Below are 25,788 nucleotides of genomic sequence, written 5' to 3'. Positions count from 1 at the left end.
AGGCTCCCAATGGTTTTGAGAAGGATAATGATCCAATGTAAGATTTTATTTTATTTTTTTATTATCTTATTATACCAATGTTATAGATGTGAAGTTTGTCAAATATGTTTATTCATTCTTCACATTCATGTTGTTTAGTCAAAAGTTATTTTCTCCTGACTTATTACGTTATGTGTTATTTTATGTTAAGTTCTGTGTTGCTCTTGACAGTTGATTGTTACCATAGCGAAAAGTAACAGTCAGCTCATCCCATTTTTCTGTTGCCATCTGCAACTGTGGTAAGTTTTATGATAAACTTTGTGTTTTCTTTTTAAGTATGACATTTTAACATATATTTCAGGCAAACTTAATTACATACAGCATTTCATGCGCAATTTTGTCCTGTTTTGTACATGTTTTTAACAATTAATGGGCATTTTAGCTATGTTTAATTTTACAGATGTTAACTGCTGTTAATTGGGAACCATTGCTCTCAACATTGTTCTTTGTTGAGTGTTATTAGTTAAATTTTATTTAATGTATAGGAACAGAAGCCACTGAACTTGATTTTTTTCTCGTTATGTTTTAATATTTGATGCAATGTAACATTTCAGTTGCCAATTATAGTCTTTGGTGTATTATTTTTCCTTTACTAAAAATATTTATTCGTTGCTGTTTATATTAAAGATACATGGTTATTAATAGAGCTGTTGCCTTGCAGCAAGAAGGTTCTTGGTTCGATTCCCGGCCCGGGTCTTTCTGCATGGAGTTTGCATGTTCTCCCTGTGCATGCGTGGGTTTTCTCCGGGTACTCAGGTTTCCTCCCACAGTCCAAAAAACATGACTGTCAGGTTAATTAGCCTCTCCAAATTGCCCTTAGGTGTGTGTGTGTGTGTGCGTGTGCGCGTGTGTGTGTGCATGGTTGTTTGTCCTGTGTGTCTCTGTGTTGCCCCGCGACAGACTGGCGACCTGTCCAGGGAGAACCCCGCCTCTCGCCCGGAACGTTGGCTGGAGATGGGGACCAGCAACCCTCCCGACCCCACTAAGGGACAAGGGTGTATAGAAAATGGATGGATGGTTATTGATATAAATCACAGCTATATCACCCCTTTTTCTGTTGCCGTCTGTAACTGTGGATCAGTTACAGACGGATGAACTGATGTGTGACGTCAACTATTCTATTTATTTATTTATTTATTATATTTCAAGCGTTTTGCTTTTTTTCTTGACCACGGCTTATAGCGAGTATAGTTTACCAGGAAATTGCAATAGGACTATAAAAATAATATTTAATGCAGAAATGTCAACCTATGTACATTTACGATATATATTCAGTACTTCAGGGCACCCTTGCATGATTTAATGCATTAATATACCACTCAAGAACCACAGTGAGTGAAACTAAACATGTTTTTCATTACAGTAAAAATAAAAAAAAGTCTTCTACCCAATGTTGCTTTCATCAACGATTTAAACGCGTTTAGCTTTGTCATTGGTTTATCCTTTGATTCCAACCAATCAGCACAATATGCGATGATTCGCGTAGTCCTGACGTCATATCCGACTTAAGCACAGGCGCGCGGAATATTGTCCTTGTCGAAAATAAACCGTCAATACTTTTTACTTTGACAATTTAAAAGAAAAAATAAGTTTAGGGCTTTTTGGATAGGAAAGAAAGAATACGTGTGACGCCAGGAGAAACACAGGTAAAGGAGTTTGAGCTTAATCTATGTCCGAATCAAAAGATTCAGTCCCGTGTTCTAAGAGTTCACGAGTAACTAGTTTACCTACAACAAGCTAACATTGATTGTAACATTGAGCTGTGCTTGCATTGTAAGACTAAGGTTTTCTCGGGTTCTTTCTCGCCATTCAAAGCATTACATGACTTGGTATTAACAACACTAAGTTCCCCAGAAGAGGACATACTGGTGAATATGAATGCGAATCATTTTTATTGACACCATCCCCCAGAGATGACCCTAAAATCCCTTTCCTTCTTTCTGCCAGCGTTGTCCAACACCGGCGGATTTTCTTTCATCATGTCCCAGACCAACACATCTTTGCTGGAAGAGGTGGTGCAGTGGAGTCAGGAAACCTGTCGCCAGGAGCTCAAGTCTGTCCTGCCTAAACTTACAATATCCTTTCACACAGCATTTAGTGACTCACAGTCTTATTCAAATAGGAATGTTGTGTAACGCTTTATGAGTCAAAACGTACACATACTTTTGTAAGATTGTAGTTTTATATGAAGCTAATGAGAGCTGGTACTAAATCCGTCTTATAACCAGCCTTTCGCCGCCGACAGGATTCTGCTTGTGTATGTCTCTTTACCGTGATTCCTGAACGGTTCAACGTATCAAAAAAATCCCAATAAATTGAATAAAAACTGCCACATTTTATATAGAAGTGTAATTTATTAAATACACAATTTGTAAATCACACATAAACCTCAATTTTAAGTTATGAACTATTTCAGTATTTAATTAACAAATTCATATTTCCTGTGCTACAGTTCATCACGACATGACTGAATCAGTCACAGTGCATGTCAAATGCACCCTAACATTTGCTAACCTGGACAGCATTTGAACTACCGACCATTTACCTTGTCTGTGACAGTGCTAGTCTAACCAACTGAGTAACGTTGACCTGTAAAATAAATTCACAATACACTGCAACACTGAAACTACAATGAAATTATAAGATACACTTTCAACACATGAATTCATATTTTAAATAATGATTTCCACATTTAGTTGTCTATGTATTTTACGAATGATTGACATAATAAAAATCTTAAGCTTTTTCTGCAGACTAATGCTTTGGCTTTTGATCATTTCAACATTTATACTATTTTTAACTTTAGTGATTTTTTTCAGTCTGTGGATTTCCAACATTATTTAAATTCTTGCATACGTAGGTATATATTACATGTTTATTTAATAGAATGGTGACACTTTTGACACATAATAGAATTGTGGTATAAAAACAGTGCAACACAGAACATTTTCTTGACTGTTTCTACTCTTTGCATTATGAGGCATCTACCTGGAATGATTGTCTACGTGAGTAATTATTCTCTTTATTAATTATTAAACATCTCTGTGTATTTATTTTCTTAGAAATCCTCATGTGAACCATCTCTAATGTAAAAAAAAAATCACACAGGTATACTGAAGATAATTACAGAGATGTTCTTGCCACACATTGGTTTGTCAGAGCTGGAGGAGGAGTGCTTTTCCAAGATCCTACCAAAGGTGAATGGAAAATGAGTTTTTGTTGTGGATTTTTATTTCAGAACCAATTTTAGAAATTTTATATAAAGTATAAACAGACATTAATTTTGTAAAATTAATGTTATTGAACATAAGCTATATTACCATTTTAGATTTCACATTTAATTGTTGAAGAAGCTCCCACTACATTACATTAAAATATTGGTATTGCATTTATTTCAGAAATGTTTTTTTTAATGCAAACTTAGAAGTGAGCATTCTTGTGATTTTTAAGAGCATGCTGGCCTGTGAACATAGTAAAATTACGGCTGTCACCCACAACTTCTAACTTAAGAATAAAGGACGATTATTTGATATCCTTCAGCTGCCGTGTTTAAATGATATGTCTGCAATTCTTCCCCTAGGGGGAAAAATGTATTCCATATAATTTCCTTGTGGTATTAGACTGTGTTGTGGGTACTTGTTGATGTCCGATTTACCAATTTATTAACAAGTCTCCTGAAAAAGTGAAACAATTTGTCTCCTTTTGTCTTACACAAATGTGTGCAGGCAGTTGCAATGTTCGACAACATGATGAAAGAAATTATGAATCAAGTTGGCGAGCTTTCAAGTCAAAACACTGAACTGTGTACTTTTCTAAGAAACATTCTACAGGTAAGCATACAAAGTGAGATTAGAAAGAGTACTATATGCTTATGAAAAGTATTCCTGACCTTCAGGATCTGGCATACAGATTCCAACTCATTTGATGAAGAGATTATGAGATGGGGCCAAATTAAACATCAACAATTAAATCTCTAATCTGGATGAATTTCTTATTTTATTTTATTTTTATTAGTCCCAGAAAAATTTATCAAAGTACATGATGCATTTAATGTTTGAAATTGACAGAAGTTCTAAGTTTTAATGCATTTACAGAATGCATGTTCAAATCATGGATGGAAAAAATTTGTATTTGGTTCTAATCTCTTGCCAATTATTTGGTGCATCTCTAATTGCTAACTTTTCCTCTAGCATGCTTGACTAAGATTTTGTCTCTTTCAGGCAATGGTGCAGCTAATCGATGCACTTTCCGTTTGTGTGCGTCACGTTGGCTCATTTGAAGAAGGTCTGTGTTTGGATGCTATCCGTTCGCTACCGACTTGCATCCTTAAAGTCCTGAGAGAAACATTTCAGCACTGCAAGGTTTGTTTTTTAGTTTGGATCCTGCGAAGAAAGAAGGAAACAGAGTGTTTTCAACCTTCTGGGAAATAATTAAGGGAAGCCTTCTCTTGATAATTTGCGAGTAATAAAGCCAAAACCAACAGCAGCAGAGATTAGACTTCCATTCCAGCATTAACTCCTCTTCCTGGAGTTAATGTAGATAAAAGTAGGGAAGCTTAAACTTTTATACTCTGAGCTTGAATGAGACAAATCAATCTAGTTTTTTTGCTTTAGCAAACTTGTACCCCCTACTCAATTTCTGTGAGTTGAGAGGTATGTAAATGTGTTATGTTTACCTTTATTACATGTTTAGTGCATAATTTTTATTACTTTTGGTAACTGCTTTTGTGTTCTTGAAATAACCAATGTAATCTTTAAGTATAGAAATGAGTTCAGCAACATGCTGTCCGTGTTTCTGTCCACAGGACAGTGAGATAGTTTATTGTGGCCGTCTATCTCTGGTGGCCGATCTGCTGCAAGGACTCTTCAAGGAGGCGTACTCCCTGCAGAAGAGTCTACTGGAGATCCTGGACAGGATCTCTCTGGACAGTAGTGCCTCAGATGAAGAGGTTTCTGACATTGTTGCAGGTGTGTTTATGTGTGTGTATGGAAGTCTGCATCCTTCTGTCTTTCACTGCAACACTGGTCACTGTGAAATTGTTGATTATCAGGGTATATTTTATGCAGTTTGAAACTCACTAAGCATGTCAATGTTTTACAGTGATTCACAGCCTTCTCGATATCTGCTCCATTATCTCTAACCTTGACATTGCACTGCATGCAAACACATGGAAGTTCCTAATCAAGTAAGTCCTTTTTTATTATTTTATTCTGTAAGCATGTTTTGTTGCTCTATCTTGAGCTTTTTTTACATTGTGTCCCATTACGGACAGATTTTTCATTGGGATTGGTTGTGATATACCTACACAAAGTAGTGTATATTTGTAAAGTGGAAAGAAAGAAATACCTGGTTTTGAAAGTATTTTACAGTTCCAAGTCTTCTCTGGAGATTGACATATTTACCCACCCTTTGCAAAACAGGAGCTCGGTTTTCAAATCTTGCCACAGATTGTCGATTGGATTTTGGTCAGATCTCTGGTTGGGCCATTTTAGTACATGAATATGCTTTGATCTAAACCGTCACATTGAATCACTGGCTGTATGTTTAGGGTTGTTGTCCAGTGGAAGGTTAGCAGCTGCCCCAGTTTTAACTCTGTAGCATTTCACTGGCTTCTCCTTGTTGCTCTGTTACAGGTTGGAGTTGTGATGTTTTCCATTAACGGATAATTTCCCACCACACTTTTTAGATGTTTTAATTGTTAAATAATTTGAAAACCATTTACCATTTTCCCTTGATTTCAAATGTATCTTCCACTTTGTGTTGGTCTATTAACTAAAATCCCAATGAAATTGTGTTGTTTGTGGTTGTATTGTGAGAAAATGTATATTTAGATATTTTTGCAGGGTAATGGAGCTATCTTAATCCTGATTTAGGCAAATGTCCTAGTTATATACTTGAAATTATTTTGTTCAGACAGAGCCTGAAGTACCAGTCGTTGGTGGAGGAACAGCTGCACCATGGCGACATCGTCAACAGCTTGTCTGACAATTTGTTGGCTTCCTTACACAGCTGTGTGGAGATGGCTGAACATATAAAGCTGACAGGTTTACAGGTCAGAAAGATCTTATTAGATATTTTAAAGTATCAAAGTATAAGATATTTATCAATTATATTATTAGTAATATACTTGTCTGTTGTTTTCACCTACATTTGATGTTTTGTAGTGGTGCTGTATGTAAATGTGGCAGCTTATAACTATAATAACCTTATTATTTTGTGCATCACAAACCCCTGTCTTATTAATGTACTTTGGACCTGTTGCAGGAGACTGTTCAAAGTCCGGAATACAAGCTTTTCCAGAAAACTGCAAAGATGTGCAGATTCTTTGCTAACACTTTGGTTCATTACATAAAGGTACTGAAATCTTTTTTGCAACATTTTGTAATGTGTTGCTGTCTTTGTTTTAGGTATTACCAAATTTTCTTTCAATCTTCTCTTAACAGGAATTTAAATATTTTCTGACAAAAAAGTCCAGCTGCTTTCACCAACTCTACCTCCAGATATTCAGGTACAAATGTTTCCATCTCAGCTGAAAAAGTGAGATTTAACTTCTAAACATTTAGTCTGTGATTCCTGGTATACTTCTGATTATGATGTGCTTTGTGTCTTTCAGTAAGTTTCCTCCAAGTTTGTGTGCCCCGACGCTGCCCACAGCTCTGGCTGGTGAGCTAAGTGCATCAGTTCTGGTTCCTATGGATGCTTTCCTGCTTCAGCTGTTGCCTCTGAGGCCCTTTGCTGAAGTTGTCCTGCAGCCAGACGTGTGTGAGTTTACATTTTAAAAAGTGTCCATTAAATTCCCTGTGTAAGGTGTCCATGTTTTCTTTCAGCTGTTAAATATTTGTGAATCAACTTTTTAAATCTATTGAATTATTCTCATTACTGGTAAGACATGATCTTTTTTCCTTCTAAAATTAATAGTTAATTCCTCAGTTTTCCTACATTTAGCTACAAATGGACTCACAGCAGCAGATAAATAAATAAATAATTGACCTTCCTTCTGTAGGCCGTTTAATTTTCCTGATAAAGATAACATTTTAGAAGGTAAAAAGTTGCTACATTGTTCAAGTCATCAAGAAACAGCATCTAAGTTGTTTCAAAGTTAAACAGCAGACATCGGCTAAGAGCTACTTTTTCAAGATGTGAAAGATGTGATGTTTTTCAAGATCTTTTTCTGAGATGGAAACAGTAATTTTTTTGTCCAGGATAGACTGCTTATTGTTTGGGGTCTGTATTTGCTATGAACTAAAAACAAAAAGATATTAACATTCTCACAACACCCTTCCCTGCAGGGTTGAGCTCTGAGCACGAGCTTCCACATTTTCTCATGCTGGTGAATATTTTGGGACAGCTGCTCAGCCAACCAGAGGAAGTGATGGAGCTTTGGTACTCTGGAAGTCAGTTTCCAGAAGACACACCGAGGTGATCGGGGTTTCTTCAGAGTTTTTGTTTTTCTAATACTCTTAAGGGTCCCTGATAATTTGTGTTTTTATTTCAGTTTTGCCATCTTACTTTAAAGTCTCTTCTAATGTATGTTAGCAGTCATTCTATTATTTTATTGTGATTTCTCAGATTTTATTATATGCATATTTAATCTTTCAAACTGAGAGTAAAGCCTTTGTCAGTACAGTGAGCTTGTTGGCTCTGGTATAAATCAGATGATTTATTATCAGGTTAAAGTAAACCAGGTTTACGTTGGCCGAGTGTCAAAACATTTTCCTTTGTTCTTTCTCCGTTTTTAGGCTTCCACTCTACCATGCCATCTTTATTAGTTTCCGACGATGCTACACTGAGCGTAAAGTACCAGTTCGGTTGCCAGGGGTTATGCTGAAGGGTCAGGCCCAGGCCGAGGTCACCCTGCACCAACACATCTGTGTACAGCTCTGTGCCAGTGTGGCTGTGCTCCCTCCAGTCTACTTTCCTGTACTAGTAAGGCCTGCATGTTCAACCACTTACACACTAAGTTAACATTTATGAACATAATTAAAACATTTATAGCACAACTCAGACCGGACTGGAAAAACTAACATTGGCACTTCCTTCTCATATTAGCAAGAGCCATCATGAATTCATAATCAGCAAATGACTGTGTGGCCTAGACCCTCCAGATCCGACCCACAAAGTATTATTGACTTAATCAAAATAGCCATGTTCTATGTAGGATTGAGGAGGGTCCAGTCCTTACTTTTTGCATTGTACGACTTTGAAATCAGTTTGAATGTCCTGTGAATTACATGTCAAACAAAAAGTGGAACCAAATTATCATTTATTTTTTCTAAAAAAGGTGCAAAAATATTTAGAGATTTTATTATTTTTTTAAATTGTGACACGTTTTATTCTTTGCAAACGTTTTTATATCATATAAGGGGGAAAACACAAAATTAAATTAAAGCTATTCTTTCACTTTCATTTTGATATGTCTGTTAAATATTTTGTTTTTTTTTAATTGCCTCCCTGTGCTTTGAGCTTTGTGGTTTTTGGTTCTCGGTTATCTGATTTCCCTTGTTCTTTTATCTCCCTTCCTTAGGAACGTTGTTTGATGGATGCTGTGCTGCAGGCTGATACGCCAACAGCTTTGTTGGCAGTAGATGTGTGGTGCTTCACAGCACGGTTAGTGCAATAAATATACCCTTTATTTTAAATCAAAGTTCTGAGCATTGCACTTAAAATGCACTTAAAATCTATTCATTGCAATTAAGTAATGAGTAGTTAAGCTATTTGCAGTACAGCGACATTTATACTATTCAAGCTTCTTTTGCAAGCTTGAATTGTGATCAACGTGATGAAAGATACTAAGATAGTACCTTGTAATAATCCTTATAGCACCTACACAAACCAGGAGAGTCACAAGAGGATGCATTAATACATTTCCAGGACTTTGCAAAAGTTATATTTTTCAGCTTAATTTTCAAAGAAGTAAATGCATATTCCCACCATTTGTTTAACTTGCTTAACTCTGTCTGCAAGTAAGCATTTGTAACATTAGTGACTGTTTAATTCAACTTATTCTTTCAGATACGGAACAGCAGAACTTTGCCTACATCATGTCCTGCTTATTGCTCAGCTGGTGGGTAAAACCAGAAGACATGTACTGTGTTGACACAAGTATTGAAATGCTTGCCACAAGGTTGACGAATCTCTTTATCTAAGTAGTTTTCCACAGCACATCTGTGAGGTCATGTATATCCCGGAGGACCAGGCCTCCAGCACAGTTTTCACTCAAACTCATCTGTGCAGCTAGTCAAGTTCTCCCAAACACATTTCCCTCATCCATGACAGGTGTGCTGTCTTGTTTAGTCAGGAAACGGTTGTCCCCAAATTGTTAACATTAGGAGTTTCTATTACTGGGACTAAGGGGATAAGACAATCCTATGAAGAAAAACACCTTGTGTCACAAACAGTGCAGTCATTCAAGTACCATGTCCCTGACAACCATCTAAACCACGCTCATCAAGTAGAGCAGCATGTTATGACCCTCTAAAGCAGTGGTCCCCAACCTTTTTCTTATTATGGACCGGTCAAAACTTCAAAATTTTGTTGCGGCCCAGGGGATGGGGGGTATGTTAGGGTTCTCACTAAAGCCTGAATATGCCCGATTAGGGTTGTCTTGGCCCTTTTATCACAGCCTGTGGGGTTTTCCCTGACTGGAAACGAGAACAACCTGCTGAATGTGACAGGTAGCCAATCAGAAAGCGCGGTGATGTAAGAACAGAGGGGAAACCCAAACAGCTGACATGAGCAACTGAGAGTCCGGTGGATATCGGAGATGATATGTGGAAATGTTTATTATTATATGTAAAGGTCATTATTATATATTATTATATTTTTTCAGTTAAAAATATTAACTATGAAATAACATAGTCACCTCCAAATCATAGGGCAGCAAATAGAGCGGCTGCTCCCGTCGTCTTTTATCCACCGCCTTTTCTTTTTGTTACGTCTTTTATCTCTTAAAATGACTCCACAAACTATCACTATTGCTTCTGCATTGTCATCCATGTTTGGTCATTCTAAATTCCCGTATGCTATGTTGGGGGTTTTACTGGATTGTCCTCTGGAATCGGGATGTTCGTGACTGGAATCGGTTCGTTTTGCTCCTGCCGTGTGGCTTGAAACACGAACCGATCCAACCTGTTGTACATTTATCAGCTCTGTGGTCACAGAGGTTTGGAGAATCGGCCGACAATTCTTAAATCTTGGCATCTAAACCAGACTTAAGACTCACAAGCTCTACTCATCTCCTCTCGACCAAACTCTCTCTGACTCTGGTCGCTATGGTAATGTTTACATATCCCTTCAAAATAACATACAGATGCGCCACAAAAACGAAGATTTTACTTTTGTGAAAATTTTAACTCACGATAATGACTAACGGGAGCCCTGAGCTTGTTTCTCTGCAACGAGACGGTCCCATCTGGGAGTGATGGGAGACAATAACACCCGAAGTGTTGCTTATATCCACAGCCTGCTTGGTCTCTACGTGGCAAAGCAGCTTGAAGCTTCATTGCCTCATTAGCAGCCGGTTGCCGCTTGTTACACAGAGCGGGTTTGTAATGTGGGACTCACCTTCCGGTCCGGGATAAATCCATCTTCCTGTCTCTTCTCTGGGCCTTTTCCCCTTTGCAAAGAAACTTTCCAAAGACATCTGATCTGTTTCTTACTCATTTTGCTGCTTGTGGGCTCAATGTTGATGTACAAGTAACCGAGAGAATCCGGTTAAAGGATTTTCAAAATTAAAGATCCTCCAGACTCAAATAATACATAAAACGGAAATATTTCCTTATTTTTTGCGCGGCCCGGTACCAATTGGTCCACGGACCGGTACCGGTCCACAAACCGGGGGTTGGGGACCACTGCTCTAAAGGACAGTTATCGGCTATAGTCCAGTTTCCTTTTGCATTACACTTATCACAAACCGGATATCAAGGTTTGCCTGTAGCTGCTTGGACTTGGTGATTCATTCCATGATCTGTTTTGTGGAATTCAAATTGAGATAAATTGGATTCCACAATGTTTGGAGGCCTGTAGCTACTGCCTCCAGACAGTGACTTCACAGATGTTTTTAAGAGCAGAATGCATGCCAAGATGCTGGATTTTATAAAAATGTTTTTGCATGAAAATTAGGAGAACACCTGAATTTGGTGATTTGGAGGATTAGTTCAGTGTCTATTAAAGGGTAATTCTACTGTATTTGCTGTCTGTTTTTTTTCCTCCTCTAGGTGAAAGCATGCAACTCTGAATGCTACCAGTTGTTACACCTGGGATTGCTACTGAGACGTATGGTTTTCCTCATGACCCCGAGCCACCAGGTTAGAGGCATTAAGATCAGAAATGCAAAATGGTTAGGTTGTCAGAAAGAACCCTAAGCCTGGGTTGTGAAATTTTTAACTTACTAGTCATTCCAGCCCTTTGGCTGTGTAGAAAGAGGAAGATCAAATTTAAGTAGTTTGTAAAACTAGGAAGTTGTTGGACAATCACTAATTTAAGGATAAATCTTTGTTTTGATGCTCTGCTGTTTCTGTTTTCAAAGCAGCTAGTATCTCAGGATGATAAATGTGGGCACTCTTGAGTCTGGTTTCTGTCACAAATGGGAAACGTATTTACCTTCAGCTTACTTTTCCAACATTAATGTAACTTCTTATGTGAACAAACTTTCAAAGGGTTTTCTAAAATTTAAACAACCAGGGTTTCTGCATTGTTAAAAGTGTGGAAAACATAGAATTTGTTTCAGCTTTTGTAAGGGATTTTGAGATCATAAAAGTATTTAGTTATCACAACAAAACATCCTCTTGTTATCTAAAGAAAATGAGGCATTTGAACAGTCATCATGAGAACACAAATCTGAGACAGAAACATTTTTTTACAGAAAAAAATCTTTGACATTAAAAATGGATCTTTGAAGATTTCCATGGCCTCACAGACAGTTGTAGAAATCAAAATCTGAATCAGAAGGTCAGGGTTTTTAAAGATCGGAGATTGGTCAGAAAACTGCAACTGGTCCAGCCTCTTAGTTTTACAATTTTTTACTTTTTAATTTCCCAGTTGACAGATTTTTGATATTTTAAACAAAGGGAAAAAAAGGTCCTAATAACAAAAATGTCAGGATCATCTCTTCTGCTGAAGAGACGATGTAAATAAAGGGAAAATCTCATATTCTGGATGCTTCTTCATTGCCTCAACCCACCCTGTTTATTATTAGAACCAATGATCTTAAGAGTTATTTTTCCAGTTGGAGTTGGTAGCAGAGTTCTCACCATCAAAGGTGGAAAATCTTCCCGTGTGGCATCACGTCCTCCTCAGAGCTCTTTCTCAGGACGTCCGTCTTCGTGTGGAGTCAGAGATCATTGCCCTGATGCAAAGGGTTTTTATGGCGTGGGAGGATGGAGGACACAAACTGGGACAAGTGGACAAAGTGGTGAGGACAGTCTTGGATATTTGAGGTTTACCGACATTTTAAAGCAGTTTTGCTTCTGCGCACCAAAACTGATATGGAAACAATGATTGGGCTCCAGAGTAAGATACGCCTGTTTCCGAGACTACAGACAGCTGTCTTAGTCAAACATTCGGTATCTTCTGTGAATGTTTACTTTAGTGTTCTCTGTGGAAATTATTCAGACATCTGTTTTGTTTTAAGGACAGATTCAAAATTATCTACTTACTCACAACATAAATATATCACATTTAGTGTCAAAGTTTATTCAAAACAATTACTAGCAGACTGTTTACCTCACACTTTGACAACTGGATTGCTGCCTAGCAGCTGTCATTCAGGGTTATTTTCTTCCCTGAATGACCTTCAGGGTAGAAAACAATACAGTGGAGCAGGATGGAAAACTGATATTAAAAATGAATGATTTCTTCATACAATGTCTGTGTTGGTGCCAGAACGCAGCGCTGGGGTCGCTCCTCTCTCTGCTTCGAGGGCATCCTTCTCCTGAGGAACAGTGCTCATTGTCTGTAGTGAGGATGATTACACAGTTGTGGTCACGAATGAATCCCAGTCAGGTGACAAAAACACACAAATGTACACACACTAAATTAGTGAAAAAGATTGAAGACTCATTTCTGTGTAACTTGTCCTAAAACAGTTGCAGACTCACCTTGTGCTCCAAGATACTTTGAAGCTGCTCTTGTCAGCGACAACTGTGATTGTAAAGAACATCAGACCTGAAGCCATTTCTCAGGTAATGCTGTTTTTTTTACACATTAAAGGGTTAAAAAGTGGATCATATTTCTGTTAACAGCTCATTGTTATTTTAGGCTCTGTTGTGTCTGGAAGCTGTAGTTTCTCAGAAATGTCCGGATTATCTACTGCTGGCTGCTCTGGGGTTTCTCTCCTCTCTGGGAAAGACCTTTTTTCCTGAAGACTGTCAGGTAAAGAAGTACAGATACATCTTAATAAATTATAATGTCTTCAAAAATGTAACTTGGTTCACTAACTTTATTAAAAAATAGAAACTTTTTAAATGCCCAATTAAAATATTACATTATTTATATTTTAATTCCAATACAATTGAATTTTTTTTTTTTTTAAACTTGAATGTGGGCCTACTGAAAAGTACAGTAGTACACATGTTTACCTTATTTACAATGATTTAAGCAAACCTGTTAGTCCAGTTCTTGTGTTATCTAACTATACAACACCATGTTAGATACTTATAAATGCATTTTGTAACATATTTTGGTCCCACAGAGTCAGGTTCTTCCGAGATTAAGCGGTCTGTTTGGAGTCCTTCTGGCTGACAAGTCTTGGCTGCTACATCAGCACGCCCTAGAGGCCTTTTCTTACTTTGCAGGGGTAACACACAAACGTCACCATTGTACATTTTTTAAAAATAATCATTTGTGGCCAACTGTTTTCAGATTGACAGAAATCTTTGTTTTTTTTTTGTTTTTTTGAAACTTCTTCGGCAACTTGCATTAATTGTATGTTGCTCTGTAAGATGATTAGACGAAAAACAGTTAACTGCAAAGTAAAAAAACAAAAAACAAAAAAAACAGATGCAGTGTGTTTTAGTCCTGCCACAAAGTGACCTGATAACATACTTGCAATGAGCTTAGGGGAAAGTGTTGACAAGGAAAGAGCAGCTGTCGCCATTGGTTTGCATCAGATGTGCTTCACAGGACAGGATGTTGCTTCAAAACACATCGCAACCAAATAAACCCTTCAAGGCAAGGTTCAGCTGCTCTGATCAAAGCTTCAAGGCACTTAAGAGAGTCCTGGAAGCTCCAGGATCACGACCTACAGAGCTTTGGATTGCAGGGTGTGCAATGTTTCTGGATGGATTGTGAGGTGTAAGCATCTGGACTCTAGCCTTGTTTTACAAAGAGGAGAAAAGAAGCTGTTTCTTTCTGAGAAAAACAACAAGGGGAGACTGACTTGCATGTAGCAACAGGATCAGAGTTGTTTTACCTGATGACATGTTTAGACTGTTAAGAACATCTGGAAAAAGGATTCTCTGGACACTTTGTGTCACGTCGACAGTGAAACATCCTAAGTGCATCCTCTCTTTCAGATGAATTTGCTCATTCATAGTTTTGTCCAAAAACACTGCCATGAAAAAAGCTTCCTCCTGGAGCAATGTGTTGATGAATGATGCACCATCATGTCTCAGGGCAAAAGTGAAAATCAAGTGGCTGGTATGAAAACAATGAAATTCTGAGTGACCGTTTTTTCTAACATTAAAGGTTGTGAACTGTTTAATCTTGACCACTACACCATAAAAAAAAAAACAATTTGGCTAAACAACAATTTCAACAACAGTGACACAATAGTTTGCAGAAAAACAAAATCTGTCATTCATAAAACCTTTGGCCATGACTGCAGGTGCTTCAGCCTGACTTTAACATATTATCTCCCCGTGGTGCTCAAGAATACGAACCATGAAGAGGTCATTTCCCAGAGTTTGTGTGTGGAAGAAACAAAGACCAAAGTGATCAATTACCTAAGCAAGGTCGGTGATAAACATTCAATGAGAATGTATTGAGATTAAAACTGATTTATTGAAACAGGCTTTCGTGGATATTGTGTGTTTTTAATTTTTTGTTTTTTTATGTAGACACTGAAAGTACTGGAAGATGTGGAGTCACGGCTAAAAAGGCTGAAACTGGAGAAAGTTGTGATCGAGCAACACAATAAGAAACTGGAGAGCAAAGAAAGTGGTTCTGACAAACAGGCTGCTGAAACTGAAGCCATCACAGACCCTGAGGTGAGCAGCATCAGTGAGCTCAGATTTATAGCATCTCTCTGAACGTACACAGTCTTAATACTTGGTGGCGGACCTGCTTTCCAACTAAAAAACTGTTTACTAAGAACTAATTTAACACAAATTGTCAATCTATTCCTGTCTTGCTTAGTAACTTAAACAAGTTAAATTTAACACAAATTGTCAATCTATTCCTGTCTTGCTTAGTAACTTAAACAAGTTAAATAACTTTGGTAACTTGTGTTGGATTTATTTTTTTGTTGCAATTTGAGTTGATTTTTTTCTGCATTTCTTATCAAACCTTTAGGCTTTTATGAAGTAGTCTATGCTACAAATATACCAATTAAAATGTCCAACTAGTAGAACATGTGTTTTTCAAGCCAGAATAAATATACGCTCTCCTGAAGGAGCCAGTAATGGATAGTGTAACGTTATCCTCCACTCCTCCTGGACTTTCGCTCTGCTTTTAATACTTGCAGAGACTCCCTACTGCTGCTTGAATTAATACCTTCCCACTTCTGTGAAGTGCATGAACTGTCAGAATCCACAGAAATCAATCTCAGCTCAGGCCTGTGTCCTGAATCCACTTCTGTTCTCATGACGGTCTCATAACTGCTCAGCTGAATATCCAGCCTTTCATATACTGAAATTTAAAAATGACAGCAGTAGTGGGGTCTAACTCACAGCGATGGGGACTGGTGTAAAGGTATTGACCATCTTAATTGATGCAGGGAAAATTAAAGAATTCCTTATTGATTTTAGGACAAGTTGTCAAGTTCTTCCTGCCATGGCAGCCATGGAAGTGGTTAGTCTAATCCTCATTTCCAAGGACTTGACATGAACTCTAGCAGTTCCTACATGAGGACAAAGTCCGGCCATAAGCTTTTTTTCTTCCTTCTCATTCCGTCTTTAGGACTTGTTCTTGTATTAATCATTATTTACAATGTGGTGAGTCGAATGTGCCTTGTTTTATGGTAATATATTTTAGAGTGCCAGCGATAAATTCCTTCCGACAGAGCAGTTTCCTGTCCCACATATGGAGCATTAAAGTTTTGCCACAGTGTAATAACACCCCAATTACTTAGCCAGAGGTACAATATACGGAATCAATTACAGGTATTGCTGTTCTTAACAAAATAAAATCTAAGCTCTCTGATGGGAAATCTGATCATCTTTTAAGACTTGTGACCCTACATAAATCCTGCTGTCACATAAAAGCAGGCATGGTAAAAGAAGAAAATGTTGGACTGGTATTTTCATGCTTGTATAAAAAGGTAACCAAAAGCTACATTTTACTGCTTTGTTTATTTCCTTAGTCCATACTTCAACAAAATCTCTTAATCTGTAACAAGCTTACATTTACCTAGATTGCTTCCATTATTTTTGCTTTAAGCATGAGAGGGAAATAAATAAGTTAACTTTACTTTCCCTGTAATTTCCTCCCTCTTAGCCAAGCCCAAAGAGAGCTCGACAGGAGACGAGTGCAGAGGAGGAGTACGACCGCCACATCCAGACGGCTCAGAACTCTTTAAAAGCCCTTCATGCTCTCGTGGAGAGTAAAGCCAACATGACGGCGCCACCTCCATCATGGCTGAAAGTCAAGCTTCAGCAACTGATGACCCTCATAAGAGAAATCACTTCAGTCAGACACACAACCTAGCACTTTTCTCATTTTAACCCCTCAAGACCTATTGTACAGTGAATCGGATCTGTGTCAAGTTTTAGTTTATTTTGCTGTGTTTGATGCCGTTTATTAAATCTCTTTAAATACTGAGCATTTGCAATTAATCCATCAGTCATATTTTTTCTTATTGGTTCCGTGACATGATGTAAAGACAGAAAAACATTTTTTGCAGCAAAATGTTTATTTTACCACCAACCAAAAAGCTCAAATAAATAGATTTTCTATTTCACATTCATTCAAAGTGCAAGCCTTTAATAAATCAACCTTCGTTCTGCTAAAAATGTATCTTGAACTTGATGCTAATAGTTGATTTGGCACATAAAAAAAGAGCAAATGAAAGCAAAGACATTTACCTCTAGTTAGGATCCTTAACCATTACAGAGGTGACTAATGTCAACTGGCAAACAATTACAAATGGCTTCTTCTGTCCAGGTCTAGCACCATCGGGCTGCCCATGTATCACCACGTTCCCATAATAAACAGCGATAAAAGATTTAGGCCCTCCTTGATCAGACTGCATCATTTTATGAGAAGCTCCTTCCAGCTTTGTGGAATAGTGGCACTCCAGATGTGGTGCTTGGATTAAAGGTTTCCAGTATTTGAGTGTTTTGCTCCAGATTGAGTTTTGCGTCAGTCGTCATCACCAGGCATTGTCATCCTCCCAGTTGAGGTCATCTCCATCTCCCCAGCCATCTGCCTCAGCCTTAAAAAAATGGACCAAAACAGGAACAAGTGAAACATCTTTATTGAAACGTTACATTTGAAAGTGAAACATTCTTTGGGCATAAATTATCAAGCAGAATCAAAACTTTCAATCGCGCAAGTTAATTAGTTGTGACAGCCAAACATAATTAATCTAGTGACCCACACACATTTGATCATCAACCGAGTTGGTTTTTCCAATTACAAATACAACTTTAAAATAATAAGTCTCTATATAATGATTCATCTACCATAAATGGATTCAGTAACAATTGAAAAACCCACCTCAGACGGGTTAGCTGCTGCAAACTTGGCAGTGAGGGTTACAGTATCAACGGATGAGTCCGACTCAAGAGTTTTATCTGAAAAGACTCCCGACGTTCCTGCGACATGCACCCTTCTCTCCTCTAGAGGCAGCAGAACGGTTGAAGATAACTTGATGTCCGGCACCATGTCTGCAAACAAATCCAGTTCTGGGTCTTGCTCTACCTTCTTTTTCACCTTAATAGTGAACTCATCTCCCAGACCTCCTGTCCTGTCGCTCTTCGTTGGCACTGTTGATTTGGGCACTGGGGCTGACGGGCTTAGTGGTTTCTGGAAATCCTTTTGACTCCAGTTATCGTGCAATGAGGAAGCACTCTTGCCCTGTGTCGACTGATACAGCGCCGAGGTCAGCTTTAGGGGTTTTGAGGATTTTAGTGTCAACGGTTTAGGAATCTGATCAGCGGACGTAGTGGTGCTCCTTCTGGAAGGTGTTAGAATCAGTGAATCTGCAGAAGGAGCTGTAGGGAAGAGATCCAACGTCGGTTCAGGGTCCTCAAAGTCATCCCAAGGCTCCTCCTCCGCATTTTCATTTGGGAGTCTGCTGCTAATGGCATCAACTCCCTCTGATGCCTCAATGTGGATGTGGACAGACTGCGCATTTCTACTTTCTCCCACATCGTTTTCACTCCAGTCAGGCCAGTCCTCCACAGGGCCCTCTAGCCTGTCAGCCTGCTCCGAACCGAGGAACACTTCCTGTCTATTATTATCCCGATGAAAGCCGTTTAAGGTTAAAGGCATTTTTCGGCTGTTATCTGGAAAACACAACAAAGAGGCCACACTGAATTTCAGCTACAATAAAGTCAACACCCAACTTAAACAGCATAAAGGTCTTACCAGATGATGGCGGAATCACCCTTGGCTTCTCTTGTGTACCTGTCAAGTTTCCCACGTGGCTGAAATCTGAGCCTTTGGTCTCTGATGGTCTGGGGAGCATATTCAGGATATTGGAGGGTTGAACCATCTGAGAGTTTGAGCTTCCAACTATGTGGACAGGAGAAGCTAAGGAACACAAGTAAAATATCATTAGTGGTGCTAGTGCATGCTGTCGGTAAAACCAGTTTCTACCCTCTATATGCTAGTAAGAAAACATTATTTGACACTTGTTAACACATTTTAAAATGGATAAATTAATCTGGATAATCCTTTCGGACATAAAACATGGAGTCCAACAATAGCTGTATCAACTTTTATCTCAATAAGGAGTTCCTTACTTTCAGGTGTGACCTCTGCAGACCTGGTAAAACTTGGTGTTGTGCGTTTAAAGACCTTGCTTCTGTCTCCACCAACAACCACTTGAGCTCCCAGCAAAGGCACCAACACAGCAAGACTTTGCAGAGTCATGGCAACCAGAGAGTCATTGGTGTCTCTCATCCCCAACAAAACCTGTACCCAGTAAAAAAAAAAGTGGAGACTAAATTTATATAAAACAGTTTATAAAGCACTAGGATACATCCTAGAGGTGCAGACAAAACGTTCAGAAATATGAGACTAAGGTTGACTGAAAGAAATAAAGGTGTGGATAACTTCTCCAGAAGTGTAAGAATGAGGGAAATGTCTCGACTTGAGCAAGAGTCTTAAATAAAAAAATAAATAAATAATAATAATAAATGGTTTTAACACTTGCATTCTATGGATGGAAAAATTGTTTTAAAAACATTCATGATTTTGAAGGAAACCAAAATGTGGATATTTTTAATGGCCCTAACTCACAAAGAAGGATATGGTGATGTTGTCCAAATTGTATTAACTGTTTTTTTTTTCTTCAAAATTGTAATTAAAACGGATGCTACTTTAAACTCAACGTCAAATACAAGCAGGTGTAAAAAGAACAGAAAGGGACCAAGATTACATCCCTGGGGGACACCACTTGGGCATGCTGCTGATGACAAATACTCAGTTAAATGGTGAAGATTTGGTCTGTCAATTACTCATGAAAGGTGACTACTTTTGTTTGGTAACTTTACATTAACTAGTTTTAGCCCTTAATTTCTTATCATTGTGATGTAGCCTGAAATAAATCTCTCTTTATGTTTTACTATTTAACACCAACTTCACAACCAAGAGTAGGTAAGTGATGGCGGTGGGGTTTACATGCCAAAAATACTGCAATTACAATAACAAAAGTAACATTTGATGATAATAGGACATGTATTGTCAAATTTGGTTGATGATATGTAACATAACTTTTGCCCCAACCAACAAGACCAAGACTACAAATAAAACAAATGATTTTCTGGTCTAGCTGCTTGCACTGCACTGAATTGAAACACATCCAAAACACCTCGACCCCTTTAACTGTGTGTGTTCAGTAATAACACAGAACTGAGCTTTTACCTGAGGTAGAATCAGATTTTTTAGTTCATCGTGGGAGAAGAATTCAGCGTAGATGTGGATGTGAGTCAAGAGCACAATCCGAATGTGCTCTTCGTTTACTTTGTAGAGTTTAAGCAGCTGAGGAATCACATGTTTCTGATGAAGGGACACAGACAGCAGACAATCCTCACTGCCGTCATCTTGACTGGAATCTGACCACAAAGGTGAAATTATGAGTCTTTAGTTATACATTTACTTGCTTAAACATCTCTTTTTCAAGATACTTGACATATTCTTGATAAAATGCCATATTACCCTTTTTTGGTCTTAACAGATGAGGGAGGAAGCTCTTGACGGCCATGGGTTCTGCAAAAACAAGGGAGTGGAGAAGTTTGGGGACGAGGCGTGAAGCAATCAGCTCTTCAGGAAGGTTCTGGACTCGGTCAAGGAGAAACCTGAAATGTATATATATATAAAAAAATTTTTTTTTAAATCACCAAAGAAAATTCAGACGTTGTTACAATTTACAATCCCTTTTCAAAGTATTCAGACTCCTAAAACGTTTTAAACATTTGTCACACTGCAAGTCTAAACTTTAATGCATTTTTATTGGATTGTATGTGATGGATGTAAGTTGAAAGTCTTAAGAATGTAATATTTATATTCAGCCTCTTCTGCTCTTGCAGCTCACAGTATGTGGTTATAACATGACAAATGTACAATATTTTATGGGATATCAATACATTTGTAATGTATTGACAATTATGAGTACACCTAATATTAGATTTAAACAAAACAAATTATTACTTAAAAAATTCATTTTTTTCCTCTTCAGTCTTCAGAGTGAGGGTCTTCAGAAAATTCAGCACTTCCAGAAAGTCATTCCTATTCACAGAAGAAAAATAAAAATATTGCTTTTAAAATCAGTTTTGTCCGTTTAAAAAGCTGCAAATGCAAATAATAGAAATGCACAAAAACCTGAAGAAGCTATGATTGAGCAAGGAGCTGAGTGGAGGTCGAGCCAGGGGGTCAGAGTTCAGCAGGCCTGCCTGCAGGGTTTTTGTCAGACCGTCGGAGAGCTCTTGCGACACTAGAAACGACACAGAAAGGAAGAGCAGAGGAAGTAAATGAATTGAAATGTAACAATTTGCAACCAGATTTTTATCAAGTCATCTCCACTCACCGTAGTCACTCAGCAGAGGCAGCAGAGCCTCCACCACTGTACCAAACGAGTAACAGTCCCGAGCATGAGCATGGTTGTCTGGAAGGATTTGAAAGCCTTCCACCTGTCAACAATGTATTTTGTTTTTAATGAAAATGTAGGAGGGAGAATTTTTTCCACATTTTTGTGATAAAGTCAAACCCACTGACCTGCTCTTCAGGAGGAACACAGGAGGCCTCTCTAGCACTCTGAATGCCATCGAGAAACTGACACAGAAATACGTCAAATTAACTGATCCGTTGAAAACCGAGTTCCAAAACTTCTTTAATCTTTTAACATGCATGTGAAAATCCACCCAAAGAATATTTGATAACAATGAATCTGCTAGTATTCCGCCTTCTACCTCTGGAGTTGCTTCAGAGAACTTGCACACAGTCTCCATCCCTCCCAGCTTCCAGTGGCCGTCTTCACTGATGAACACAGAGGAAACGCAGACGTTGTTGTGGCTCGATTTACCCTGGAAAACGAGAAGCATCCAGGTCTCAACACAAGAGCGGGAAGAGAGGAAAATGTCCACCAGGGTTGCTGGCGACAGCTCGCTCACCCTCTCATGCAGAAAGACGAGTGCCTGCAGGACGTCGTAGATGCCAGCGCAGATTTCCTCCGGGGACAGGCTGTCCAACAGCAGCTCCAGCGGCTGGACGTGCTCCGTTACGAGGTGGATGCCGCCGTCCTGCACCGAGCAGGACAGGAAGCGGAGCAGACACGGGTGCCTCAGCGTCTTCAGATGCTGCAGGACGTGAAAAGTGGGTTCATTAGTTATGCGCCTAAAATTGATTCTGCCGCATTTCTTTTGTGTCTGTAAAATATGCATTTCAAATGCTCAATATTCTATGAATACAACTTAAGGCATTAGACGTTCACAAGCTCTTCAAAGCAGTCAAACCAAAGCGTATTTCATTGAGAGGACGTTGTGTTTTTAAACACATTTCATTAAAGAAACAAGTCAATATTTGTTTGCTTTGGAGTTGCAACAAGAAACGGCAAACAAGAAGGTGAATTTGCAGAAACTTTGAGAGCTTCCTGTTCAAGGACACATTTCAATGCTTTTATCCCTGAGAAACTTGGATTTCACTTCTGCCCTAAAACATAGAGCTCTATTATATTATTATTAATCACCAAATCATTCTTGGTTCGTTGCTCAGGGTTTGTTTCTCCATGTTTGAGTCTTTCCTGCTACATGACACAAGGCTACTGCTCAAAGCTATGTGCACAGAAATGCTTAAATCTGTCTGCTGGCAACCCTTTCTTATAGTGCCGACGTGTCAGAGTTCTGTCCTCAAGAGCCAGTGTGCTTCCAAGTTGAACACATCTGAATAAAATTAATGGTTTATTACCAGGCTGCTATAAAACATAATGGCAAACTGAACAAGTTATTCAGCTGTCGAAAGGGACACACCTGTACATGCAGGGCACTGAGTCTTAAGAACCTTAAGTTGGACATACCAGCTTCAGTTGAATCGCCTTCAACAAATTGCCCCGGACTCTTTATGTCATTTCTTGGGTATGAATTGCTCTCCACTAGTGAGCTAATTATTGATTTGGGTGCAACCTTTCTAACCTGATATGCTCTTTAAATATTAAGTATTGAAAATACCACTGGTTTCATTACAATCTTGATTGACAAAGAGGGATTTGAGGCAAACTCCTATTTAAGTAACCATTCTGCTCTTCTAACGTAATCAAAACGAAAGTGATATCAGCAACCTTGTTCAAACTATGGTCACTTTAGAAATGCTAGCAGGTCATTTAGCAGCAGGGATGAAACAATGTACAAATGAGTTTTGTGATTACCCTCTGTTACAACCTAGACCTAGACGCAAATTGCTGCCATGAAAAGTTATCAAAAATGAGGACTTATTTTAATCTCAAACTTGTGTATTAGACAGTTTCACAAAAGTTTGCTTAATCTTTGAGAGACTTTTATAATAAATACGTGTCTGTAGCTGATATTGTCTTTTTTAAATGATTGAGGAGACAAAATCTCCATCGCTACACTGAACGAAATTGTTTTGCAATGACAGCTTATTATAGGAATAAGGAGTAAACAAAATGCAGCAAGTGCAAATATTCCACAGCTCCAGAGAAAGGCCTTTATGCGAGCTCACCTTAGCAGCTTTGTTGACTTTCTCTTCATTGTCCCGCTTGTGAACAAACACAGAAGCAGGCTTCCCGTCCTGGAGAACCGCCGAGTACATGGTGGGTCCGGAGGGCAGGGTCAGCAGCGGCTCCTCCAGCAGAGTGCAACCCCGCGCCGCGCTGCTCTCTGCGCCCATGGCCGCTTGTCTTCCTGCCGAACACGGGGAAACGAACCGGTGTGACTGCTTGTCTCTGCCACAAGTACACCTGAACACCTGTTTGAGGGTGAGGCGGACATACCTGAGATCCTGGACTGGATGGACCAGCAGCCGCTCCGTGCTAAGTTAGCAGCTGCTGCTACTCTCGCCTCGCTGGCTAACCTAGCAGCGCTAGCCAGCTTGTCGGCCGCTCTTTCCCGTCATTTTTATCACAGGTTACTGCTAATTTAGACAAATGCATTAACAATATATCAGAACTCTAAAAAACACACATAACTCCTATTTAAGTTCAACTCTAAACCTTCAACTATTACTGCGCTGCTGTAAACACAGGTTCTTCCGGGAACGACTAAACCATCAAACAGGGGAGAATATAAAGATGAAAAGTATCAATGATAGTATAGGGTTAAATTGCTTTAAATGATGCATAAAAAGTGTCAGGATAATATTTAAAAACATTCAAGCATTATAATCGGAAAATGTACCCTTGAATTAGCTGTAATTGTTAAACATATTCGCAACTGATACCCCTCATGTTTTACTAAGTGGTTGCAACCAAAGTGGTGCGAGATAACCCAGGTGACTGCCACATGGTGTTAAAAATGAACATGGAGTACTAGACAACAAGAAAAGTGAAATACGTTTTTAAAATATAGATTTAACGCTTCATTTGGTCTCAGTTAGAGAAAATGTTGTTCCTCTGATAATTTAGGTCGAAATTGTTAACAGAAAGAGAAGCTCATTAGAAGGACCTGCATGTCGGTTTGTGCTTTCAAATGTTGAAAACTACATGCAAATAAGGGTGACATGCCTGACATCGTCAAGGTGGACTGGTAGCAGAGATTTAAAGATGATTCTGGCTCTTTTAATTATTTAAAAAATATAATGTTCACGTAGCAACCAGCAATGTGTTGACGACATTTTGGTGGAGGAGGCCCTGTTTTGGTCAGTTATCGTGGGATCTTAGAAATAATAATAAAAACTCTAAGGGGAGTTTTCACTGTATTTGAGAAAACAAAGACGTCCTGGATGAAAGCAGACAAAATTAGTATTGTATATCATTTTACTATGTTCAGCCTCAATAATAAGGTAAGGAGTAGTTCCCAATTCCAGTTAAGGATCCAGATGGAGCCACTTCCACCCCACCTCTAAAGGAGTCTACTGAGGTGATTTGGACATCTGATTCAAGGACAGCACAGAGGCTCTCATCCTGGCCGCCCAGGAACAGGCCCTAAACACCAGAGCAATAGAGGCTCAGATCTACCACACCAGACAAGACCCAAGGTGTAGGTTGTGCAAGGAGGCCCCTGAGACAGTCCAGCACATAATAGCAGGGTGCAAGATGCTGGCAGGGAAAGCGTACATGGAACGACATAACCAAGTGGCGGGCATAGTGTACAGGAACATCTGTGCAGAATATGGACTGGAAGCCCCGAGATCAAAGTGGGGAACACCCCCAAAAGTGGTGGAGAATGACCGAGCTAAGATCCTGTGGGACTTCCAGATCCAGACAGACAAGATGGTAATGGCGAACCAACCGGACATTGTGGTGGTGGATAAAGAACAGAGGAAAGCCGTTGTGGTGGATGTAGCAATACCAAGTGACTACATCAGGAAAAGGAGCATGAGAAATTGGAGAAATACCAGGGCCTCAGGGAGGAACTGGAAAAGACCTGGAAGGTGAAGACCACAGTGGTGCCTGTGGTCATTGGGGCCCTCGGGGCAGTCACCCCCAAACTGGAGCAGTGGCTCAAACAGATCCCAGGAACAACGTCAGACATCTCAGTCCAGAAATGTGCAGTTCTAGGCACAGCCAAGATACTGCGCAGAACCCTCAAGCTCCCAGGCCTCTGGTAGAGGACCCGAGCTCAGAGGATGAAACACACCACCCGCGGAGGGTGAGAAGGGAATTTTTTTTATATATATATATAATTATTTTTTTTTTTAGCATTTTTGGACATGTCCTACAAGAAGTAATTTTCTTTTTAGCTTTGAGACATATTG

The 25,788-nt window shown here is 39.0% G+C and overlaps 2 protein-coding genes across 6 annotated transcripts; one reads left to right on the top strand and one right to left on the bottom strand.

Annotated features, from left to right (window-relative positions):
• Window positions 1–187: 187 nt before the first annotated feature.
• firrm (fignl1 interacting regulator of recombination and mitosis) lies at window positions 188–17,016 on the top strand. Of its 5 annotated transcripts, none has more exons than XM_081606440.1 (26): window positions 229–278; window positions 1,855–1,907; window positions 1,987–2,114; window positions 3,005–3,044; window positions 3,148–3,236; window positions 3,765–3,869; window positions 4,260–4,400; window positions 4,844–5,006; window positions 5,140–5,224; window positions 5,953–6,091; window positions 6,304–6,393; window positions 6,483–6,547; window positions 6,653–6,801; window positions 7,329–7,458; window positions 7,779–7,965; window positions 8,564–8,646; window positions 9,052–9,103; window positions 11,256–11,345; window positions 12,266–12,451; window positions 12,922–13,041; window positions 13,125–13,220; window positions 13,297–13,410; window positions 13,730–13,834; window positions 14,910–14,990; window positions 15,096–15,245; window positions 16,693–17,016. In XM_081606440.1, the coding sequence occupies exons 3-26, from the start codon at window positions 2,019–2,021 to the stop codon at window positions 16,900–16,902; spliced, it is 2,766 nt and encodes a 921-aa protein (XP_081462566.1). In that variant the 5' UTR covers window positions 229–278; window positions 1,855–1,907; window positions 1,987–2,018; the 3' UTR covers window positions 16,903–17,016. The 5 variants fall into 5 exon arrangements, 4 of the variants coding, with proteins under 4 accessions (XP_008405210.1, XP_081462566.1, XP_008405209.1 ...); XM_008406987.2 differs by lacking the exon at window positions 229–278 and adding an exon at window positions 1,532–1,685; XM_008406988.3 differs by lacking the exon at window positions 1,855–1,907 and having other exon boundaries at window positions 188–278.
• Window positions 17,017–17,084: 68 nt separating this feature from the next.
• On the bottom strand, window positions 17,085–24,157 carry scyl3 (SCY1-like, kinase-like 3). Its single transcript, XM_008406986.3, has 14 exons — window positions 23,867–24,157; window positions 23,596–23,777; window positions 22,032–22,217; window positions 21,831–21,944; window positions 21,637–21,693; window positions 21,449–21,551; window positions 21,244–21,355; window positions 21,073–21,150; window positions 20,581–20,720; window positions 20,287–20,477; window positions 19,164–19,335; window positions 18,787–18,951; window positions 17,914–18,704; window positions 17,085–17,629 (listed from the first exon to the last, which is right to left on the bottom strand). Exons 2-14 carry the CDS (start codon window positions 23,761–23,763, stop codon window positions 17,567–17,569), a joined length of 2,340 nt encoding a protein of 779 aa, XP_008405208.1. The 5' UTR covers window positions 23,764–23,777; window positions 23,867–24,157; the 3' UTR covers window positions 17,085–17,566.
• Window positions 24,158–25,788: the final 1,631 nt, after the last annotated feature.

This window comes from Poecilia reticulata, chromosome 4 (genome assembly GCF_904066995.2).
Source record: "Poecilia reticulata chromosome 4, P_reticulata-male-v2, whole genome shotgun sequence".
NCBI classification, from domain to species: domain Eukaryota; kingdom Metazoa; phylum Chordata; class Actinopteri; order Cyprinodontiformes; family Poeciliidae; genus Poecilia; species Poecilia reticulata.
Note: the sequence above shows the minus strand (reverse complement) of the source record. Positions and strands in the feature narration are given on the sequence as shown.

Bases quoted from the DNA above. Each gene is read 5' to 3' on its own strand.
- scyl3 (XM_008406986.3), bottom strand. From the start codon at position 23,763: ATGGGCGCAGAGAGCAGCGCGGCGCGGGGTTGCACTCTGCTGGAGGAG. The intron at 18,952-19,163 runs GTAAGGAACTCC...TGTGTTCCTTAG, and splicing joins TGCAGAGGTCACACCTGAAA to CTTCTCCTGTCCACATAGTT. The intron at 18,705-18,786 runs GTAAGACCTTTA...TGTGTTTTCCAG, and splicing joins GGTGATTCCGCCATCATCTG to ATAACAGCCGAAAAATGCCT.
- firrm (XM_008406988.3), top strand. From the start codon at position 2,019: ATGTCCCAGACCAACACATCTTTGCTGGAAGAGGTGGTGCAGTGGAGT. The intron at 9,104-11,255 runs GTGGGTAAAACC...TTCCTCCTCTAG, and splicing joins TCCTGCTTATTGCTCAGCTG to GTGAAAGCATGCAACTCTGA. The intron at 13,221-13,296 runs GTAATGCTGTTT...TTGTTATTTTAG, and splicing joins GACCTGAAGCCATTTCTCAG to GCTCTGTTGTGTCTGGAAGC.